The 21,328-nt window shown below is 40.7% G+C and overlaps 4 protein-coding genes across 7 annotated transcripts; 2 read left to right on the top strand and 2 right to left on the bottom strand.

Annotated features, from left to right (window-relative positions):
- Nucleotides 1–283: 283 nt before the first annotated feature.
- LOC120294283 (putative BPI/LBP family protein At1g04970) lies at nucleotides 284–5,884 on the bottom strand. The gene is made up of 8 exons (XM_039314288.1): nucleotides 5,848–5,884; nucleotides 5,678–5,712; nucleotides 3,749–4,171; nucleotides 2,814–2,900; nucleotides 1,972–2,322; nucleotides 1,576–1,823; nucleotides 1,124–1,249; nucleotides 284–696 (listed from the first exon to the last, which is right to left on the bottom strand). Exons 1-7 carry the CDS (start codon nucleotides 5,882–5,884, stop codon nucleotides 1,246–1,248), a joined length of 1,185 nt encoding a protein of 394 aa, XP_039170222.1. The 3' UTR covers nucleotides 284–696; nucleotides 1,124–1,245.
- Nucleotides 5,801–10,530, top strand: LOC120286022 (syntaxin-51-like). Of its 3 annotated transcripts, none has more exons than XM_039316169.1 (6): nucleotides 5,801–6,009; nucleotides 7,231–7,449; nucleotides 8,238–8,443; nucleotides 8,598–8,698; nucleotides 8,821–8,865; nucleotides 10,172–10,530. In XM_039316169.1, exons 2-6 carry the CDS (start codon nucleotides 7,235–7,237, stop codon nucleotides 10,301–10,303), a joined length of 699 nt encoding a protein of 232 aa, XP_039172103.1. In that variant the 5' UTR covers nucleotides 5,801–6,009; nucleotides 7,231–7,234; the 3' UTR covers nucleotides 10,304–10,530. The 3 variants fall into 3 exon arrangements, with proteins under 3 accessions (XP_039172103.1, XP_039172101.1, XP_039172102.1); XM_039316167.1 differs by lacking the exon at nucleotides 5,801–6,009 and adding an exon at nucleotides 6,193–6,383; XM_039316168.1 differs by lacking the exon at nucleotides 5,801–6,009 and adding an exon at nucleotides 6,196–6,359.
- An 815-nt stretch (nucleotides 10,531–11,345) lies between these two features.
- Nucleotides 11,346–16,467, top strand: LOC120286021 (transcription initiation factor TFIID subunit 6-like). Of its 2 annotated transcripts, XM_039314217.1 has the most exons (12): nucleotides 11,346–11,756; nucleotides 12,062–12,148; nucleotides 12,460–12,561; nucleotides 12,642–12,750; nucleotides 12,944–13,047; nucleotides 13,150–13,287; nucleotides 13,398–13,493; nucleotides 13,939–14,063; nucleotides 14,483–14,615; nucleotides 14,892–15,017; nucleotides 15,095–15,218; nucleotides 15,989–16,467. In XM_039314217.1, exons 1-12 carry the CDS (start codon nucleotides 11,628–11,630, stop codon nucleotides 16,333–16,335), a joined length of 1,620 nt encoding a protein of 539 aa, XP_039170151.1. In that variant the 5' UTR covers nucleotides 11,346–11,627; the 3' UTR covers nucleotides 16,336–16,467. The 2 variants fall into 2 exon arrangements, with proteins under 2 accessions (XP_039170151.1, XP_039170152.1); XM_039314218.1 differs by lacking the exon at nucleotides 13,939–14,063 and having other exon boundaries at nucleotides 13,441–13,493.
- A 1,236-nt stretch (nucleotides 16,468–17,703) lies between these two features.
- Nucleotides 17,704–20,558, bottom strand: LOC120294723 (V-type proton ATPase subunit e1). The gene is made up of 4 exons (XM_039315165.1): nucleotides 20,432–20,558; nucleotides 20,154–20,306; nucleotides 18,724–18,771; nucleotides 17,704–17,989 (listed from the first exon to the last, which is right to left on the bottom strand). Exons 2-4 carry the CDS (start codon nucleotides 20,249–20,251, stop codon nucleotides 17,923–17,925), a joined length of 213 nt encoding a protein of 70 aa, XP_039171099.1. The 5' UTR covers nucleotides 20,252–20,306; nucleotides 20,432–20,558; the 3' UTR covers nucleotides 17,704–17,922.
- Nucleotides 20,559–21,328: the final 770 nt, after the last annotated feature.

Here is a 21,328-nt window from a genome sequence, read left to right as displayed (position 1 = left end):
TTCCATCTAGGACTAGGGTTTGTTTAAGAGAATAAAGAATTCAAGTTACTAAACTATAATCTATATAATTTGTCAAATTTTTGCCCTAGTGATCTCTTTAATTATTTATCATGCATATTAATTTTGTGCAATGCACGGGTCTCTACATGGCTAGCTTGAAGTTCTTGCATAAACGAGTTCAACCCTGACGATTGGTGATATCCCGAGGTCCACAAGCCACTATCGGTTGTGATTGATTAGTATTTCAAGCAGAGAGAGAGAGAGAGAGAGAGAGAGAGAGAGAGTTTTGATTCGTTTCCATGCCATAAGCAACTTAAAGATACAGTATCTGAGGAATTCCAGACGAAAAATGTATCATGATACAAGGACAAGAGATGAGGAAATATAAGTACCTAGTGACTTATTGCACAGGAAATTTTGGGCTTTTTCTACTATACAAGGCTATACCAATCTTTACATATATTTTCCCAACTGTACATGGCCATATTTGCACGCTTCAAGAAATAGCTGCTACAACTAAATCAAAACAGACGTCTTGTAGCTCACGTTGCTGCAGATCAGGATGCCCGAATCAGCGTACCGGATTCTTGCTTTTCCAAGTGCAAATCCATGAGGAAGTGGCAGTGGGAATCCACTCATAAGGTGTAGGTTCACGTAGGGAACAACCACGGTTTTGATGACTGTCGACATAACCGTCTGCACAGAACATAGTAGCAGATGATTTCAATGAGTTCTCCACTGGACCAATAGAAGAAATCAATACATATAATGGGAAACATCAGTATTTCTTGTGGCACTTCTAGATCCCGCCATGATGTATTCACCGTGGCATTAAAATGAGCAAATGCAAGAAGAAAGTCGCAATTTCTATGCGGGACGCCATGTCGGTCCTAAGGTGAGACTGGACAAGCCCACACAGCGACGTGAAGTACTGGCACCCGATAGCATTAAGCAATTCAAACCACAGAAAAAGTTAAGATGAAGAGAATCTAAATGGCCGCACAAGCACCATGACTTTCACCCTGATGCTAGTTAAGCTTTAGACTTCTGTACTTGTTGATAGGTGCACGGTAGTATCCCTCTGTCAGTTCAGTTTGTAACATAGCAGCTAAAGTTAATATACCTGAACCAGAAGCATGTGGAGATTGCCAATATTGCTCCACTTCAAAAAGGCAGAGAGGTGCTCCACTCTAATGCTCCCAGCCAAATTATTCCGCAGTATATGTGCCGAACCCGAAGCATTAATTACCTGTTTCAACAAGGAGGTTTCAATCATCATAGTTACAAAATGTTTATCACTTCCAAGGAAACACTTGAGCCAAAAGGAAGGGTGGAAAAAGAGCAACAGAAGAGGTCAATTTCCTCCAAAATCAATCATAAGCTCATCAATATCTGAGTTTTATAATAGCTGATCAGAGTCTAATTTAGGTCAATGTGATGACAGCTGTTAGCTCTTATGAGCTCTACCTTCAGACCCTATACAAACTTAATCTCTAGTGAATTCCATATATAAGCATAACCACCACAACAAATTGATGCAAGAATGCTATAGATCTCAAGAGTTGTACAACACACCAGTGAAATGCAGGCAACTGGTATGACTTCACCGGTATCCAGAACATTAATGATAACATCTGTGTAAATGGTAGCACCAATCCCTGTTTAGTAATTTTTACGAGAGGTGGAGCAGTTACAGATATGTTAAGGTCCATGTCGTCATTTGGATACAGCTTGTATAATTGAGGCACGATGTACTTCCATCCAGCAGTGTTCAGTAGAGCTTGATCTGGTATCTTGTCCACAAGCCAGTGCATATAATCCGCCTGACCAAAAGAAAAGAAAAGTAACACATTACCAGTAAACCAAGAAAACCGATCAGCTTTTCATAAAAGCCTGAACATACAAATAATCATATAAAAGCTTTTAATCAGTTTCACTACTTGAAATACAGCAAACAAATTGGGAACTTACATTGAAGTAAACAAGCGATGCTGAATTAAGTACATTTTCATGTAAGAAAATCTTTATCATTTCATTTGCACCACTGCAGGTAACTGAAGTGGTTTGAGGTCTGTGAGGATATTTGGATGCAAAGATCTGGTCTTCTGCTGTGAATAGCCCATTGACCTCGAAGTCAATGGAAGAACTACTCAACACTGGATCACTCACGAAAGTAACATTCAGAGAAGCAACATCACCAACTGGAATTTTGTTTGGAAGATCTTGCAGTAAGGCATCTAGCTTCAGTATTTCTTCTGTAATCTTCTGGGGAATGGCTTCCTCAACTGCTGACACTATTTTCCTTGGAAAGCACCCACTACCCTGAGATTAGAGAAGCAAATCATAGTAAGTAGCAGGTTTCATGCAGTAACCAGAAAAAGGGCAGGTCCATGGCCCTTTGAGAGGCATCAAAGCATTGCCAAAGCAAAGCTTTTATAGGTAATTTACAGAAGCAAACTTGTAATCAAATCGATTACAGAGTTGGCAAAGGCAAATAACTGTTTAATCATCTGAAAAATTACTGCAAAACAGGATTGACTTGGAGAAACCCAACCTTTTCAATACTTTTGACAGATTTCAGTTCATTGAATACTGCACTTAAGTTTTTATGACCGGGAGAGAAATCAATGAAAGAGACATGCTAACACTTTTCCATTAATAACTCAAAAAGATCAGCTAGTGACCCCAGTAGCAGCGGATAGATTATTAGATATTGAAAATTCAGAAAGAAAAAAAAACTTATTCAACATGATTGCATACCCTTGATATAGCCAAGATGACCCACCGTCAATTTTGATCGAGATGGCTTCCACATAGCATCCACATTCTTGGACAGATAGCTTTAGAGTACCACCTAGATCCTTCAAGTCCAAGGTAAGCCCCACTTCCATATCTTTAACCTGTCAATTGCAGCACTTCTTAACACTATTCTTTCACAGCATATTTGTGATTAAAAAAGGCCTAAGAATCAGAGAAACAAAATAACACGAACTTTTAAAAGTCATGCTGCAATTGACTGAGTATACTAATGAGAATGAAGCATCACGTTCATAGGAAGTAGCAATATCATCCCATTTCACAAGATTGACAAATCTTTCAAACTTCCATGAGATAAAAGATACAGAAATATGAAGAGATATTTTCGACAAGCTTTCTTAAAGATTAGGAAAAAGAGAAGCAGGAGAAATTTAAGGAGAACTGAAGAAACGCAGTAAGCATTAGTTAGTCCTAACCGCATAGAATTATCAAAGTTCGAGATGAACTTAGCACTTCCTATCACATAAAAACTTAGTTCACCCATCATCCAAGCAGCTTTCACTGACAATCGCAGATATTCACAATGCTAGGTATAATACAATCTTCGAGATGAACTTAGCATTTCCTATCATATAAAAACTTAGCTCACCCATCATCCAAGCAGCTATCACTGACAATTGCAGATATTCACAATGCTAGGTATAATACAATCTCTTCATCATATTTGAATACCAAGGAACTTTTCCCTTTTTATTTTGAATATAAAGTTCAAGGTTAAGACCACCTTTTCATTAAGCAAATACACGAGTTGCACCATCGAAGTTGTCACTACTGTATAATCCAGCGACTCATCGAATCATACAGAACAAGACTAATAATTTGACCAGCTACTTCTCAAAGAAGACTTACTAGAAACAATATATTTCAAGCTCATACTTCACTAATTCAACAAGAAAATCGCGAGAATGAGAGATCTTTAAGTTTACGGTACCTGCACAAAAGCACTACCTTCATCAGATATCGGTATAGGGACCAGCCACGTACTATAAGAATACTGCCAATTCATGCTCAAATTCGCAGTAGCGCCGGAAGCTATTAGCACAATACCCCCTTCACCAGTCTTGACGTATGAAGAATCTATCTCAACCCCATCGATACTGATGTTTGAAAGAACGACATGAACCCTGCCCACAAGTGGGATTTTCACATATCTCTCAATTTGTGGCAGCTGAAGCGGGATGATTGAGTGGACCGCTCTGTGAACGAGCAAGTCTTTAGCAAAATCAAGACCCTTGTCGGACACGAGTATAGAAATGAAGCCTTCTTCATCAGCACGGACCTGGGTACTCACGGGACTCAAAAGAAGTGGAAGAACAACGAACGAGAAGAAGAACAAGAGGGATGAGACCTCGAGCTGCGATGAACAACGCATGTTTCTTTACAAATTCAAGCTCCAAGAGATGCCACGGATTGAAAAAAGAGGAGATTTTAGCACGTGGGTAATCGATGACGTGCTCATCTAGGACATGGGCAAAGAAGTTTCAAAGCAACTGGTGGCCCGTCTGTCAAAAACAGCGAGAAGGAAGAGAGCGTGCAAGAAAGGAACAGGCGATCTGTCGATGCAGAGGAGCGGAATTCACATCCGTGGAAGTTGCAAGAGAGCGGTTGAAGTCTTTTGGAATCTTGTTCATTATTGCGAACGACCATCCGCACGGGTCTCTCCAGATGTCTGTAAGGAACGACAGCGAACGCGAGATGAGGCTGCGTGTAGAGGGCGTGAGGTTGGCGATTGCGGAGAGCGATAAGAGGAGACGGAAGCGTGAGATTCGCATCCAGAGGGATGGAATCTTCCCCTGCTTTTCGTTCTTTTGTTTTCCAAGTTTTATGGTGGGCTTGGTGAATAAGGAATTCTTAAATGCAAGGACTTACCTAAATCTAATGGAATTTGGCATATTTTAATGATTCCATTCCTAGAAAAGGGTCCATTTCTCACTTACTCAATGGGAAAAAAAAATCGACCAAAAAAAAAGGGGAAAGAAAGGTAAATTGTTAGACCAGAAAAGAAAAAGGAAAATTGAAAATTATTCTTATTTTTTAGAAACCTTTTTGTGTAACCAAATTGGCCCACTCGTTTATTTTGTTTTCCGTTGTATTCTTCTATTTGGAATTAACGAGTGGTTCATTGCGGGCCACAGTGCATGAACTGTCAAATGATCATGAACTTTTCTTTTCCATGTCGGCATTGTCTAGGCGACTACATGGCCGGACAATATTATTGGTGTTGATGTAAAAACAGAGGATGTGCAGCCTCATGTCGATAAGTTTTTACTATAAAGAATCATAATTCGGCGCTTAAAGAATAATGAAGGTAATTTTCATGATTTTTTTTATTTGTATGATTCTGAACTATTTTTCCAGCATCTCTCAACTACTCAGTTTATATATACCGTTCCCATGCATAAATGTGAAAATTATTACTTTTATTTTAATTTCATACGTTTCATTTTTATAATAAATATATATATATGGCAATAATCTTTTTAAGAAATTATTAAATCGAATTCCACATAGATATAACTTCTTTGTATTACATTATGCATCAATGATTTATTCCCATTCAATGTTTGCAATAAAGTGAATTTGTTTAATCTTTTTTCTAGCAAGATTTTTGCTTAATCCTTCAAAGATCATTTTAGTGCATTGCATCGAGTGTGCACAATTGCTAGGCCTTGTTCGTTCGAAATTATTTGAGAGTTAAAATCATTTTTTACCTTCTTCCCACATTTTAAATTATTATTCCAGAATTTAAAAAAATTATAAGACTCATGACGTGTGGATCTATAAGTTCATACCTAGTATTTTCCCCAAAATTGAATCAATGATGAAGCATGGCTTTGGTATATAATACTCATGATCTTACCACCTCCCTTCTTTCATCTATTAATCCATCTAATCCTGAAAGAATGAAAAGCAACAAAAAAAGAAAAAAAAAAGATTTAAACGCTGGAATTCCCCTCTCTGTCTCTCTGTACCTAGGTCACCCTTCCTCCAATTTCTCCACAGAAAGAAATCCATCATCTTCTCCATCACCTTCTCCATCACCATCAGCAAGGGCAGCGATCGCCATCGCTGCAGTCGGTCGGTCACCTTCCATTAGGATCGCCTGTGGATCATCGCGTCTTCAAGTCGGCCCCATCAATTTGCCCCTCTCACCCCTTCTCCGTGGCCGGCGAGATCGAGAGACGTCGAAAGGTGTTCCCCTTATCTCAATCGCTTCTTTCTTTGGTTCGTTCCTTTCCCTTCTTCGATTCGATTCTTGTACCGGAAGGCACTCCGTCGGCGCCGCGGCTCGATTGCACCTCTCCTCGTCGGCGATCCGGGTGAATTCTTTTTTAGATACTAGGTCGTTCGATGAGGTAGGGAGTGCTTGTTGGTGCGATGGTGCAATGCGGGAGGAGTTGGTAGTCCGGTTCTTGGGCGGGGACGTGGATCGATCGATTTATGCTAGAGGTCCGTGGCGCGTCGCTGGGGGAAAAGAACTGAACGTGCAAGCTGAGGTTCTTGTCGTAGTGTGAATCTTGGGGCGATACTTCGGAAATCATGTATGTCGTGTGGGATTTTCCAGGGTATGTTAGCCTTGTTGAAGATTGGAGGCCGTTTGAATGTGGCTGCATTGTGATGGATCAGCGGATGATCCAAGACCTCGTGATGGTTCTCGTTGATGCGTGACATCTCGCTGTGTTCATTCTATAAGATTTGAGATTGTTCTTGAGATTGCTGGTGGATTCTTTTGCTTGAAAACAAGAATATATAATAAGTTCGATGTGATTTGGGGATACGTTACCTTATGCTCTGTTGCTTGCCCACTTGATCATTTTCCTCTAGTCTGATTCAAGGTGGCCAATCACTGTTTGTTGGGTCTACTTTTTAATGGCATAGGAGTTTGTCTTTTGGATGTTCTATATTGCATTTTCACTCTTGTGCCCATTGAAAAGTAGGGATAACAAATGCCAAGCTTTGTGAGCTATGCTGCATAGCGCTCTCATTTGTTGGCTTTTGAGTGAAGTGGTGTGTGTTTTTGGGTCTGGCTGAAAGATTATCCGGGTCTTCCCCAGTATTCAGCCTTTAGCTTGAAAGAGCATCTAAGTAGGTTCTCTGGGGATATGTTTTGCTGATGCCCTATACTCTTTTTTCTAGTTTTAGTGACAACTGATGGTTTGAAAACTGGATTTTAAGAAAAAAAGCTGTGGATTGAAAATCTTTACCAGTAACTTTCCTTAAGCACTGCTATTGATTTGCCTACAGTCTTTACTTTACTGTCATGTCCGCATCTTTCATGTGCGTTCTTTCATTTTCATTATTCATTTATACTGGTGGGCACTTCATAGAAGTCGTACTCCTTTGTATGGTGTCATAGAAGTTATTATTTATCTCTATACTCAACTGCAACTTATCATTCCTTTTTTCCTTTAGGAGGATGGCCTCTTCTGGAGATTCGTGGATTAAAGAATATAATGATGCAGTAAAACTGGCTGAGGAGATCAGTAGCATGATTGCTGAACGCGGTACAATGCCCACATCAGGACCTGAAAGCATGCGTCATGCATCTGCTGTACGGAGAAAAATTACTATATTGAACACTAGACTTGACAGCTTACAGAACATTTTGACGAAGCCCTTCAGCAGGCCCATGTAAGTCCATTTCATGCCATTGCTTTGATATCTCCAAGGAAATTATGAATTTTTGGACCTCTATCGAAGTATCTTCCGGTGATTGTATGGTGTATATTGATGATTATATTCTTCCATGAATTGTTGAATTTGCTGATCGCAAAGTTGTTTGTTGATGCTATTGCTCTGATGATCTTTCTGTATGTTGATCTTTCTTCTTGGCATGATGACTAGCAACAAATAGACTAAGATCTTTCTGGAATTGTTACTGGCTAAAATGAGCTTCAGCATTTAATCATTTTTTCCATAGTTTCTAGTGTAGAGCTACTAGGAGCCAATTTTCAGCATAAATTTGTACAAGTATATGTATGGAACTTTACTTTGATTGATCCATGTGCAGTCTTAATTTATCATAAGATCTCTCTTGTGTCAGGCTAAATCTTTACAATGATCTGAGCTTCTTTACTGTTAATATGTTCCTTTTAAGCATGCTAACTTTTTTTTTAGATAAGTTTCTAATCGACTTGGATGGGAGTTTTTGGACCCTGCAAATGGCGATTGAATTTTTGTCACAATGTGTGAAAGGGGAGTACATTCTCACTTGTCTTCTTTGTGTGGTTTGATAAAGAAGCCGAGAGCTGCTAGCTGTTTGAATTATTTAAACGTATGTAAAATCGTGAATTGTTGTTCTGGTCCCTAAATCTGCTGTAGGAAACAAAATGCTGGTGTTAGTAGGCGTAGTCTCTGCTACTTTTGTGAGTTCAACTATTTTCTGATTTTCTGGCAATGCTTCCTCTTTTCTTACACAGAACGGAGAAAGAGATTAATCGTCGCAAGGACTTGCTTTCGAATCTGAGAACAAGAGTGAACCAGATGGATTCCACGTTGAAAATGTCACACTCTGCTACCAGGGATAGCTTGCTTGGACCAGAGATAAAGCCTGCGGATGCCATGAGCAGGACTGCAGGATTGGACAATCAAGGAATCGTGGTTCTTCAGCGACAAGTAATGAGAGGCAAGTTTCTAATCTAGGACTCTTTCACTTGCCACCCTACCCTTGGAATTTAGCACATGGGAAGTCCTGGACATAAGAGTTTTCTCCTCTTGCTGATCTATCATCTATGCACCAGTGAGAAAATTAAGCCTTTGTCTTTGTGTGCCTTTGACAGAACAAGATGAAGGTCTTGAGAAACTGGAGGAGACAGTAGTAAGCACAAAACATATCGCATTGGCAGTGAACGAGGAACTTGACTTGCATACCAGACTAATTGTATGTGATGTGTATTGTCTACAGTATATTGCATTTTTTTATCCGTCATTATCTCATCTATAGATTGTTGTGACTAAATTTTCCAGTTGGAAGTTTATTCAGTTGCCTCTTATGATCTACAGGATAACTTGGACCAACATGTGGATGTTACGGACTCTCGTCTTCGGGTATTTTTTCTTGCAAATGCATATCAGCTTTTATGAGCTGGAATCTGAGTGAAGTTAGTTGGTTAGTACTCGGGATAAGTGGCCTTTCTTCTAGCTATGGTATGCTATCCCCAAGAGTTTCAATGAAGGGGATTGAATCTCAATAAACTTAGAATTTTTCATAGTTGTGTGGAAGTTGGAGCTTTCATGAAAAGAATGTCTCAAATGGGTTCTGAAACACGGAAGAAGGATGAGACCAGAGGTTCTATACTTTCTATGTTGTTCTGACCTTGAAGAGCATGTGCTAATGTATTTCCCTAGGTTTCATATCCAAATTGTTTTGAGGTAGATGTTTGAGGATACTTAAGGTTCTTTTCTATATGCTTTAAAGGATATAGTTCATGGTTCAAAATGTAATGGATAACTTTGAGGATACATAGGGTTCTTTTCTTCATACTTAGGCCACATCTGTTAAAGACTTTCGAGAAAAGATTTTGGGAAAATGCAAAGGAAAGGGATTTTTCTAAATGCAAATAGTGTATGATAAAGTGTAATCTAAAAGTTCACTAGGAAACAACTTTGTTCTAGATGCTGTTTGGAAAAACTACTGCTGTAAAGGACTTTTCCTCTTTTTAAAAAAATAAATAACTAAAAAACTTCAAACCTTTGTTGGTGAGCCAGATCTTGGCATCAGTCAGCCTGGCCTGAGGTCACACAACCTCAGGTGGCGTCACCTGGGTTCCTACAACCTAGGCAACCCCACACAGTGTTGCTTGGGTCATGTGAACCCAGGCAATGCCACCTTAGGTCCTGTGACCCAAATGATGTCACTTGAGCTTGCCGGTTGCCAGATCTAGCCTCGCCAGCTTGATGAGGGCATTTTCGGGATTTTGAAATTTTAGTGAGGGCAAAGTTAGAAGGAAAAATATATTAGCATTCTGGAAATGCTCAACACCCACAGACCTACCTTGGGTTAAAGACCTTTGGAGAGCTTTGGAAATGCAATTCCATCTTCCCGAAGCTCTCCAAAAGAATTGTCAAACGGTACTTATATTTGCTCAAGGCCTTCAAAGCCCGAAAGGGCTTTGGCAAAGTGTTGCCAATGCAGCCCTAGTCCAATGGATGTTATAATACTGATACATAAGATTGCACCAGTGCATTTTTTGCAAGTTGAGATGTTTTATTGTCTGACGGAACTGTACTCTTTTCTTCTCTCTCAATAAGCGTGCGTCTCTTTTATGAATGTCTCTGTTTATGTGTTGCACATTTCATTTGCTAAATTTTTTTAAGGATATTCATTTTGTTGATTGTTTTGTTGTGAGAACAGCGAGTGCAGAAGAACCTGGCAATTTTGAACAAGCGCACCAAGGGAGGCTGCACCTGCATGTGCATGATTTTGTCTGTTATCGGAATTGTGATTCTGGTCGTGGCTGTATATTTGTTGATCAAGTTCCTGTAAATCAAACAACTGAGAAGCGTCTAATTTTGCCTCGGTGTGGTTTGTATTTGGCCATGGTGAACATTCCTTTGTTTTTTTTTGGGTGTGTTCCACTGTTTGCTTTGTGTTTGTCCTGAAAATTGAAGCAACTGTGTGAAGTAATGGGCGGTTCTAAGTGAGGACTGATTGTGAATCCAATCTGCTCTGTTCAGTAAATGAGTAAAGTTCAGAGTTCTGAACGTTTTTCACTTCGGTTGACTGGTTTTTTGGTCCATGGACAACTATAGAGAACCCCATGTATAGCATTGAAATTGCTTGACAGTCCGTGTCGTATACTCAGAAGGTTGAGCTTTTCCTCACAATGCCGTGTTTATTGGGCAACAAACTTTGTGGAATTGCTGCCAGGAGGCTAGGTAGCATCTTTATTCTTAGGGCGTGGCGAGAAACTCTCCTATGAGAGTAGCTCTTCTTTCCCAGATAAAGAAAGTAGTCAATATGTTCTCTTCAAATAATTTTTGAAGGGGAAGATTTTGGTGTACAGGCACTGGCACGATGCATGAATGCATGGTTTTGTCATACTTGATAGAATTAACCTCTGATGCCTTTTAGCATGCGAAAACGGGGGAATTGAAGGAGGTGAAACCGGATGTCGTGGCCCTTGCAGGAAAGCCTCCTTTCGTCTCTTTCGATCAACTGCTCCTGAGTTTTGATTGAAATAGTGGCTGGTAGTACATGGTTGATGATTCTGCAGAAAATCGGATGATCTCGAAACCTTTCCTTTTGCACAGAAAGGGTAGCTTTTCGAGCGCTATTACTATATGAAATCGAGTAAATAATCTGGCAGATACAGATAATATGAGCTAAGATAGGTTGGATGCAGCTACCAAAATCTAGGAATAAGGATTCTCAATGCAGTTGATGGCAGATGGTCGATACTTCTTTCTTGGGCTCTTCATTCGGAGGCCCAAGCGATAGATTCTTTCCATTCGGGTCCGGCCCATGAGGAGCTGATCCATTCCCGCTTCGGGCCCACGCCACAAATAGTAGACCGTTCATTGCCAGCGCGAGTCTCCCTCAACCCCTTGTTCCCTCCCGGATCGGAATTCAACTGTCGATTCGTCTCGCACTCGCAGCATAAACCCTAGAATCGAAGATCCTCTTCCTTGATTTCGAGAGATCGAAGGCGCATCTCGATCGATTCGCGTTGCCTTTCTTCGCTTTGACGTGTTGTCCGCGGTTCCTTCCTGGTTCTGACGGAGGAAGCTTCGGTGGAGGCCTCGAGTGATGTGGTTCTGTCGCTCGCTTGAGTAGTAGAAGAAGAAGAAGAAGAAGAAGAAGAAGAGAGATGAGCACGTTCGTGCCGAAGGAGTCCATCGAGGTCCTCGCGCAGACCATCGGCGTTCCCAATTTGGCCTCCGATGTCGCCGTCGCCGTCGCGTCCGACGTCGAGTACCACCTCCGAGAGATTATGCAGGTACGGTCGCCGAATCCGTTGCCTTGTTCTTCGACTCCATTACCGCACTGCGATGATTTGTTTATGGTGTTTGATAGCTGTGAGAAATGATGATCGCTATGCTGGTGTGCGCTAGTAGAAACAGAAACTTTGCATCGAAGACGGGATGTGATTACCTAGGTTATGAGGGGCTTTTGTTGTGGTTTTGTGGTGGGAAGCTATCTTTTCCATCCGTGAATCAATGTTGCAGAAGCGTTGTCGTTGGAATAACAGTTCACTGTCTTGATGTGTTGTTAATTGGGGGTTTTCCTGTTTGGGAGTTGCAGGAGGCGATCAAATGCATGCGCCACTCGAGGAGAACAGCACTGACTGTTGACGACGTGGACAGCGCTCTTAAATTGAGAAATGTGGAGGTGATTATCATATGCTACTGCTATTACTTAAAGGAAAATAGTGTTGTCTGTTTGGATAAGAAGATAGCGGGATAGGTTATTTCCATTTGCGGTTAATCTTGCCATGGAACAAGGTATTATTGCAATTATATGTGAATACAACCATCATTAAGAATTTCATCTTAATAAGGACCTGATAAGACCTCTTGTGTGAAGCCTTTCTTTATAACTTTCCCCTTCATATATGTGCCAAGTTACAGCGGTCACATTTCATACAGGCATTCTCTCTGCAATGTAGTTCTTCATTCTTGTGTGCCATTTCCTTGTTTTAGCCAATATACGGATTCGCCTCCAGTGATGCACTGCGATTCAAAAGAGCTGCTGGACATAATGACCTGTTTTATGTAGATGAGAAGGACGTGGAATTCAAAGATGTAAGAAATATTTGATTTTGCTATAGATTCTTCCATCTTAAGTCCTTCACATAGGTTCTCTAATGAGCTCTAGCTTGAAGATCGTTGATGCACCTTTGCCGAGAGCTCCACTTGATACAGCAGTTTCTGCTCATTGGTTAGCGATTGAAGGGGTTCAGCCTGCAATTCCGGAAAGCCCTGCTTTTGAAGGTATCCTGTGAAATTTGGCATCAGCTGGAACTATACCTTCTTAATTAACCTAATATTAAAACAAAAATAAGTCTTTGCTTTCTGATTTCAAAGGGATATTTGTTCCTCTCTGGATCCTTATTATGTGAAATATGTTGGATGAATAACAAAAGATTTTCTGTTACTTATTGTGGTTTTACCTTTTCATTTACAGGACTTACAGCGGCATCAGATGGCAAAAAGTATGAAAACAGGGAAGATGGAATTTCCATTGACATCAAATTACCCATTAGGATTGTACTATCTAGGGAGCTTCAGGTGAAGTATTGTGATTCTTTGATGCAGCTATTCTTTCCCTAGTTTCCCTGACCCTAACAGAAAGATCATTTGCTAAGACATTTCTTTCTTTATGCTGTGCAGCTATATTTTGAGAAAATTAGAAAACTTACTATTAGCAATTCGGATTCTGTCCTCTTTGACCAAGCACTTGTAAGCTTGGCCACTGACTCGGGTCTTCATCCTCTGACTCCTTATTTTACGCAGTTTATTGCTGATGAGGTACCACTTATTCTTCTTGTATTATATGTTGTCTTTTCACTACTATTTTCTCGAAATGTTTTGACATTCACTGCCTACTCTTAGTTTAGTTCCTTTGTCTGATTATATAGGTTACACGAAATTTGAGCAAGATCTCTTTGCTTTTTGCCCTAGTGCGCATTGTGGGAAGCCTTCTTCAAAATCCACACGTTCATATTGAACCCTATGTAAGTCACAACATCAGCTGTTTTTCAAATCTAATTCTGATAGGACTTACATTCATGTTATATGATGATGTTAAATGGACAAAAGAAATGAGTATCCGATGAACGATGCCGACATCTAAGTTATTTTTCTCTTATCAGTTTTGAGTGTGGAAAAACCTGTGTATTCCTGTAAAGTGGACAGCTGTACCTTATAGTTATGAGATTGCGGAATTAAATAACAGCATGAATATGATATGCTGTTTGAGTTATCCCTACTTTTGTTTTCTCTATATCTTTGCCTTCTACCCCTAGACTATCTAGAGGGCCCTATTTACAATAATAATTGAATGTGGGATACAGTTTCAGTCTACTTGCACCCTATAATTGTTTACTGCACAGTTGTTTGAAGTGAAAGTTTTATATTGTCATTGATTGATCTTCAACTTTCTAAATCTCCTCTCTCCAGCTGCACCAATTGATGCCATCTATTATTACTTGTCTTGTTACCAAAAGATTGGGTAATCGGTTAAGTGACAATCACTGGGAGCTCAGAAACATGTCAGCGAGTCTGGTTGCTTCAATATGTAAAAGGTAGTCATGTTCTTGCTTCATGTTTTATTTTGAGTTCCCTTTAAAGATGTCGAGCACCTAGAAATACTTATTCCCCACTCATTTCATGATGCCGAGAGCTTTCATGTTGCCTCTGATCTTGTTCCTTGGCATTTGGTCCTTGTGCAAGCGTAAGGGACGAGGGGAGAAGCATTTTCATTAAGTTGTGGCAATTTAGATAATTTACGTCACCCATGTTCATAATACTTTATTCACTTTTTATTTAACCTTTAGCTGGTCATATTTGGGAGAATTAACATGAAAAGAAAACTGTGATGAGATGGAAGAGGAATAAAGCCCACTCATGGGTCAGACCTGCATGCAGGCATGTACATGTGCTATAGCTGCTTATCTGGCTTATGAGAATCAGCGAATCACACTTCCTGGGGTATTTTTTGCAGATACGGGCATGTTTACCATAATCTGCAGCCGCGTGTCATACGGACCCTTGTTCATGCTTTCCTTGATCCAAAGAAGTCATTGCCTCAGCATTATGGTGCAATCAAAGGATTAGCAGCGCTTGGACCTAGTGTGGTATGTTCAGCACTGGTAGAGATTGTAGTGCCTATGTACTAGATGCTTTAAAATATAAGAAATAGCTTCCACTTAATTGACTGAAGTTCACTCACTTTAGAACTTCCCTAATCCTTGTTATTTTATGATTCGTGATTTTCATCGCAAAAATTATGAACTACCTTGAATCTTACTTTTGGCTTCTGTTGGAGATGTCAATGTTCAATTTTGGTCTTGTTCATTTCCAATAATTTGTTAGTGTTGGTTTTAATCAATTTGCCATCTTTGTCAACATAGGTTCGGCTGCTGATAATACCAAATCTTGAGCCTTATCTGCAACTTCTTTCATCAGAATTGTTGCCTGAGAATCAAAGAAATGAGATAAAGAGGCTTGAAGCCTGGCGTGTTTATGGAGCACTGCTGGTCAGTTTCTTGTCTCGTGTTGCCAGAGAATATGGGTATGCAAATTAGTCTAATTGTGTAAAACTTGTTGCTTTCAGAGTGCGGCTGGCCTTTGTATGTACAATCGACTAAAGATGCTCCCCAATTTGCTCTCACCCCCAACTCGTGCTGTTTGGAAGACCAACGGGAAGGTTGCGACGTCAAGGATGGTCACGATATCAAGTATGAGCTCAGACCCTATAGTAGTCGCATGTTGTCAATTGAGTTTCCCACTAGCATTGTTTGATAATTAAGTACTGATTTTGTGGATTTGTAATTGCGTGTATAAAGCAGTTCTGCACATGATTGGAATGTTAATATGCTTTGCATTGTTAGCCATCAACTTGTTGTGAGCCCTTGAGGCCTCTACAAATTGAATGTTCTTGATAGTAATGATGAGACTATTTGCCTGTATTGTCTTATGGTGTTATGTCAGTACTTTAGTATTCAACTGCCAATGGTCCTAGTGCTGCCTGCTGATATGTTGGGTCCAGAAAATTGAGCACCAACAGCTGAGAATGGAATTGTTTTTTGTTACTGTCTGGTGCTTTCTTCTGGATAGATAGTTCATAGCAGCATTATTTTCTCTCACTAGATGGGGTAATGGTGTGCGTGGTCTTTACTATAGTGGCACTATAACTTGCTTGTTAATGGAGATCTTGTCTTCCAGATGGTTCCCACTAGCTAAAATGGTGGCTGATATAAATCTTTGTTAAAGTACCAATTCCAACTCATGCTTGCTCGGCTGTGTGTTTGTTAGTTCTGCTTTTATATGTAACAATCTTTGAATTTCTCTCTTTTTGTGTTCATATTTCGTTTTTCTCCCCTATCTTAGATAAGTGTATGATAATCTTGCTGCAATCTTTTCAGTCAGTTACGTTCCCTGAAATCAAACTGTTGATCCGGTTAATTTATGCCTTCTTACATGTAATGTACTTCATATGTGCACTCAGATAAACGAAGAGCGAGCTCGGATAACTTAAGGCAGCAACCGCCACTGAAAAGAGTAGCCACAGAGGGAATGATTGGTGGCATGCCTGCTAATTCCATGCAAGGAGTAGGGAGCGGATTTTCAGGGGCAGTGGGGGGTCCTGGTGTTTCTGTATTGCGTCAATTGCCCAGTGAAGGCACCTCAGGAAGGGATCCCGGTGGCGGCTCAACTTCAAAGACATCAAACGCCTTAGCCCAGGCTTGGAAAGAGGATGTGAATGCTGGACACTTGCTCGCCTCGCTGTTTGAATATTTCGGCGAAAGCATGTTCTGCTTCACTCCGAAGCCCGAGTTGTCCTTTTTTTTGTGATTGGTTAAGCTTGTGTATCTTGTTTATCTCATTATGGCGCATGTTTTGTGCAAAATTAATGTTCGCCTGTATCAATAAACTGTTTTAATTGTTCTTCTAGTAGTTTATGGAAACGGTAATATGTTAAGAGCCGTTGAGCTGGTCCCGTCCCTTGGATTCCGGAAGGTGATCTCTGCTGTTCTGCCGAAGGACGATCCAGTCATTTTCCCTCTCACTGGGGGATGCGGTGGAGCTGTGATTGGCCCGAAGCAAGTGAAGTTTGCTCTAGTTTGTGTCCGCGAGTGGGGTTCTTTAAGCCTTTACTGGGCCTCTAGCCGGAAAGTGGACCTTCCGGCAATGGGCCGTGAATTGACAGTTGTGCCCAATAATCCGGTGTTCATTTTGCCGAGGTGTTCGTTTTCTCGGCAATTGGTTTTACTGTACCGACACCCAATCATAAAGGGCCGCTTGCTAGGACGTCTATTGGGCCTCAAATGGGCCAAATGGTCTAATGTTGGGCCCATTTATAGTAAACCGGTCCATTGTTGATACTAAAGGCCCACGTGGTCCCCCTTTTGGGCCCCAGTGGTCCATTGTCGGGCCCATTTTCCTTAAATCGGTCCATCATTGAAGCTCATGCAAAGGTGCGCATCCAATCCCACTCTTGGGCCCGTAAATGGGCCACGTGGTTCCATTAGGCGTATTGGTCCATTGACAAGGCCCATTATATGGAGCTCAGGCGTGGCCCATTATTGGGCCTTTTGCAGTGGACGGGCCATTAGCAAGGCCCACGTTTTAAGTCCATTTGTGCTCACTGTACCAAAGGCCAATCTTTGTGGCCCACTTTTAAGCTAAATGGGCCGCGTGGCGCAATGTTGGGCCCTCGTGGAACAGCCCATTATTAAGGACCACGTATCAATCCGTCTACTCATACAATAAGCGATTTTGGCGGCGCGCTTTCGGGCCTCAAATAGGCCACGTGTCCCACTGTTGGACCCTTGTGCTGTGGAACGTTACAAACGGTCTAGTTGTACTAAAGGCCCACTTGTGGGTGGTAAAGTGTGCTACCCACTCGTGGTGGACCGGCCCATTATTAAATCACGTTTATTCCCCATTTGATTGGGCCATTTAGTGGGCCCTATGTCTGTCCCACGGGAGGTTGTCTTTGGGCCTTGACTGATTACTGGAAACCCAGAAGTTGGCCAACCCTACTGTAGGTCCATTAAGGCACGTGTTATTTTTACTTGGGGCCTCCATTTAGCCCGTTACCACGATATAGCCATTCGCACTGGGGCTTCCCCAAGGTACGTATGGTTTATATTTGGCGTTGATTGGGCCAATCATGGCTAAAATGTTATAACCCCAAACCCCCTCCCCCCCAAAAAAATAAAATAAAATTTCCTCATGTTTCTAAGACGAAACAGAGACAGACTAGCAAGATTAATTAAGAAGCTGATACATCAATGGGGCTGACAAAGAAGGAAAATACTCGCTCACACACAAACACTGCAAAAAGCCAAATAACCAAATGGTCCCTGTCGACCAGGAATCGGATACTTCTCATCAAATCCTGGGTCCTCCGATGATGGTATATATACTTGTAGAGCTTCATTCCCCCTCATTCAGAATAGGGACAATCAGCGGTTTCATTTGAGCGAGATATACAATTGCCCACCTGAAGAGAGAACGAAATGACCAAATTGAGGATAAGATAGAAAATGTGGAAATATTAAGACATTATTTCCTAGGTCCGAAAACCTTTCTCCTGGAGCACAGCTCATCTCCAATGGCAATTCGCAGTCAAGTTGCAATTTCTTATAGTACAATCACCGCTCAATATAACTACAGTCAAAGCGTTTTCCACTACATGCCTTAATCTAGATTGATTTCTATATTATCAGCTGTAAAATTGGGCAGTAACAGAATCCACATACTGAATTGTCAAAGGTGAATAGCATATATGATCATCTAACAAGAAAATTATATTTCCTTTTCAGTATAAAGAAAGCACTTCTCAATCATGATCTCTTATGCAATCGTAAGCATGCCAATAAGATTCTACTCATATTTGATGGACTGTAATCCATGCTCCCATTAAAAACTTATTGATCTGTTTTTCTGGTAGTCGCCACCCTAACTACTTAGAAGGACAGTACTGTAACTTCAATTCATGTGACCAACAATTAATACATCTCAATACATCCGTTTTTATGAGACAGACAGATTTAGAAAGGGATCTATTAAATCGTGCTACAGTTATTGTCCCTCAAACTAACATGACATTCCACAATTCAAAATATCTTTCAAGAAATGAGATACTGAAATAGCTGACTAGCAAGAGAGCAGTCACATGGAATTAATGCTCACGAACACTTTAAGCTGATATATTGCGATAGAAAGAGTACTTACATCATCCAACAACACACTGTTGCTGTAATAATCAACGTTAGATAGAACCTGCATCACAAGAACATGTTCATTCAGCAGACAAAAAATCTATATGGTACTTTAAGTTTATGCAAAAAGAACAAGAAACAGATCTCATGAGGGTGCACATTTTCTTTAGCACGTAATAAGAGAAAAACAACCAATATTTCTACAGGAATCACCATGGTTAGATCTTATTCATTTCTGCTAAGAGAGAGTTGCCACAGAGTTCTGATATATGTCTTAATATGAGAGAATTCATCTTCTTTTTTGTGATTGATTTTATAGGGTGCTTGTCTTTTTAGTGCCTATTTATATACTCTAGTGTCCCTTTGTCTATGACCTCCACAAGGAAGGGATGGAATTTCTTCCACTTATTATGATACATGGTGCACCTCACTATTAAGCATTACAAGGCATAAACCGAGACATATCCGACACTATATAAGCTGTCTGAACAAATGCAGCCACTTCAAAAGGCCAAACCGTCAAAGGTATCGGCAAATGATAATTGAACATGCAAAATTGAGGAATGTACAAATGAATATACATAAAGAGGAACTTACGCACAATCCAGACATAAAAGTTACACTTGACATTTTGAAGTTCAAATGAATCAGATACATTATGCATCATTCACATTCAGAGTCACTTAGACAAATTCATAGTTGCCGGCTAGCAGGAAACAGACACTATTCCCAACCAATGGGATTCAATTTTTAAGTAATCATAACTCTTTCATTTGCAACTGAACAAGCATGACAAAATTCTACGAGACAAGATTTTTATCATATTTTTTGAAAGCGTTTTTATCATATTTTTTGAAAGTGGATTCATTTTTTGACCATGTTCTCAGGATTCATTTCTTCATTTTAGTTTCCTCATTTGACTCCTGCCTTCAAACCTGTTCAGGTTTGCAAACTGACTACGATTTTTCATCAAATACACCAAGGCAGCTGTTTATTAAATATAGCCCGTCGCAACTGGTTAACGACAGTTTTCTTCTTCACAGATGCAAATCGCAAGGCCAAGCCTACTTCTATGCTCAAGTCTCCCACCATGCTTTCATTTCTCTGAAATTATCTTCTTCAGCCTTTTCCTCATAATGGAAATACCATCGACATTCACAGAAGCGAGTTTGCGGCAAACATCTGTTCTAATGAGCCGAGCAAAGGCACAAGCAAACTTGACTAATGACCAGCACACTTCATTCACAGGGCTTCCATTGAGCGGCATATATCCGACAGCGAGAAATCAACAGAAGCACTTAGAACGTCATAATTCCTCAAACGCAACACAGTCGATTACTTGCAATTCGGTACGCATCGACTGCTTTATCCGCAAAACCACACTATCGAACCAGCGCAGGAACAAGGAAAGAGGGCGAAAACGCCAGAGCAGAGAGAGCGTACAGATTCGTTGAAGGCCCTCGGTTGCAGCAGATTCTGGTGCAGAGCGACGCGATGATCCCGATCACGGCGAAGATCAGCGTCGTCACCAAGAACCCCATCGATCTCCGTATCTACGGCCGAGAACGCGCACAGTCCGGCGATCGAACTCGGAATCTGAAGCCACGATTAGGGTTTCCGATCACATGCCGAGACGCCGAAATCACGTATCGACACGAACGTTCTAGTTAGCGAGAATCGCGATCGAAGACTGAAACGACGAAACGAGAGCGAGGTCGCACCTTAGGGATCTTCCGGTGGCCCCCGCCGGCGAGGAGGATGGAGAGAGAATCGATCGCCGTCGCAAACTCCCAAAATCGGTGGTCGTGGCTCGTGACTCGTGATTGGCGATGGTGGAATTCGCCTTCGCTCGAGTATTAACCGGACGAGTCGGGTCGAACCGGTTTAGGCGCGTTTTGGGTTCATAACCGAAGCCCACGAGAACTTTAATTGGGCTCACGCCTTGGGCTGTCGAAGTGTAAAAGGCCGAAGGAGAAACGAAATTTTGGGCCACGTGTCTAGTCAGTTCTCTACATGGGCATCAATAAGTGGATCTTTCGTGACCTCTACACCTAAAATTAAAGAAACAAAGAAAAATCAGAAAAATAATTAAAAAATCAACAAAATATTAAGATAGAAATTGTCCGTGTTAGTACCGGTGATATTACATAAAGCCAGTCGACGTCCATGTTAGCAGTATCCGGCCAAAATTAGCCGAAATGATTGAATATGAATCAAGTTAAAAGATTTAAAACAAAATTAATACAAATATAATGGGTTTGTGACTTTTCCGATATTTTTCCCTTTTTTCCATTCTACTAACCCATTCCTTCTCTTTTTATAATTTGGGTTCTCATCCTTTTGCAATTATCCTACGAAAAAGAGTGTCCAAATATTACTTTACAATTTCCATGACATTATTGTGGAACTCTAGACCTAACATATTGATAATAATACAATCTCATGCATGCTTCGTGAACGTGTCTAAAGGCTGTATGTATATCTAAAAACAAAATCAGTACTGTAAAGCTTCTTATTTCTCACAAGCCATATAGGTGAATAACCGTGACATACCAAGAAAGTTTAATGGGCAAAGAGGAAAATGACTTTCATATAATGTCCATTGTTGGTGAATTACT

This window comes from Eucalyptus grandis, chromosome 6 (assembly GCF_016545825.1).
Source record: "Eucalyptus grandis isolate ANBG69807.140 chromosome 6, ASM1654582v1, whole genome shotgun sequence".
NCBI classification, from domain to species: Eukaryota; Viridiplantae; Streptophyta; class Magnoliopsida; order Myrtales; family Myrtaceae; genus Eucalyptus; species Eucalyptus grandis.
The sequence above is the reverse complement of the archived record's forward strand: the minus strand, read 5'-3'. Positions and strand labels throughout refer to the sequence as shown.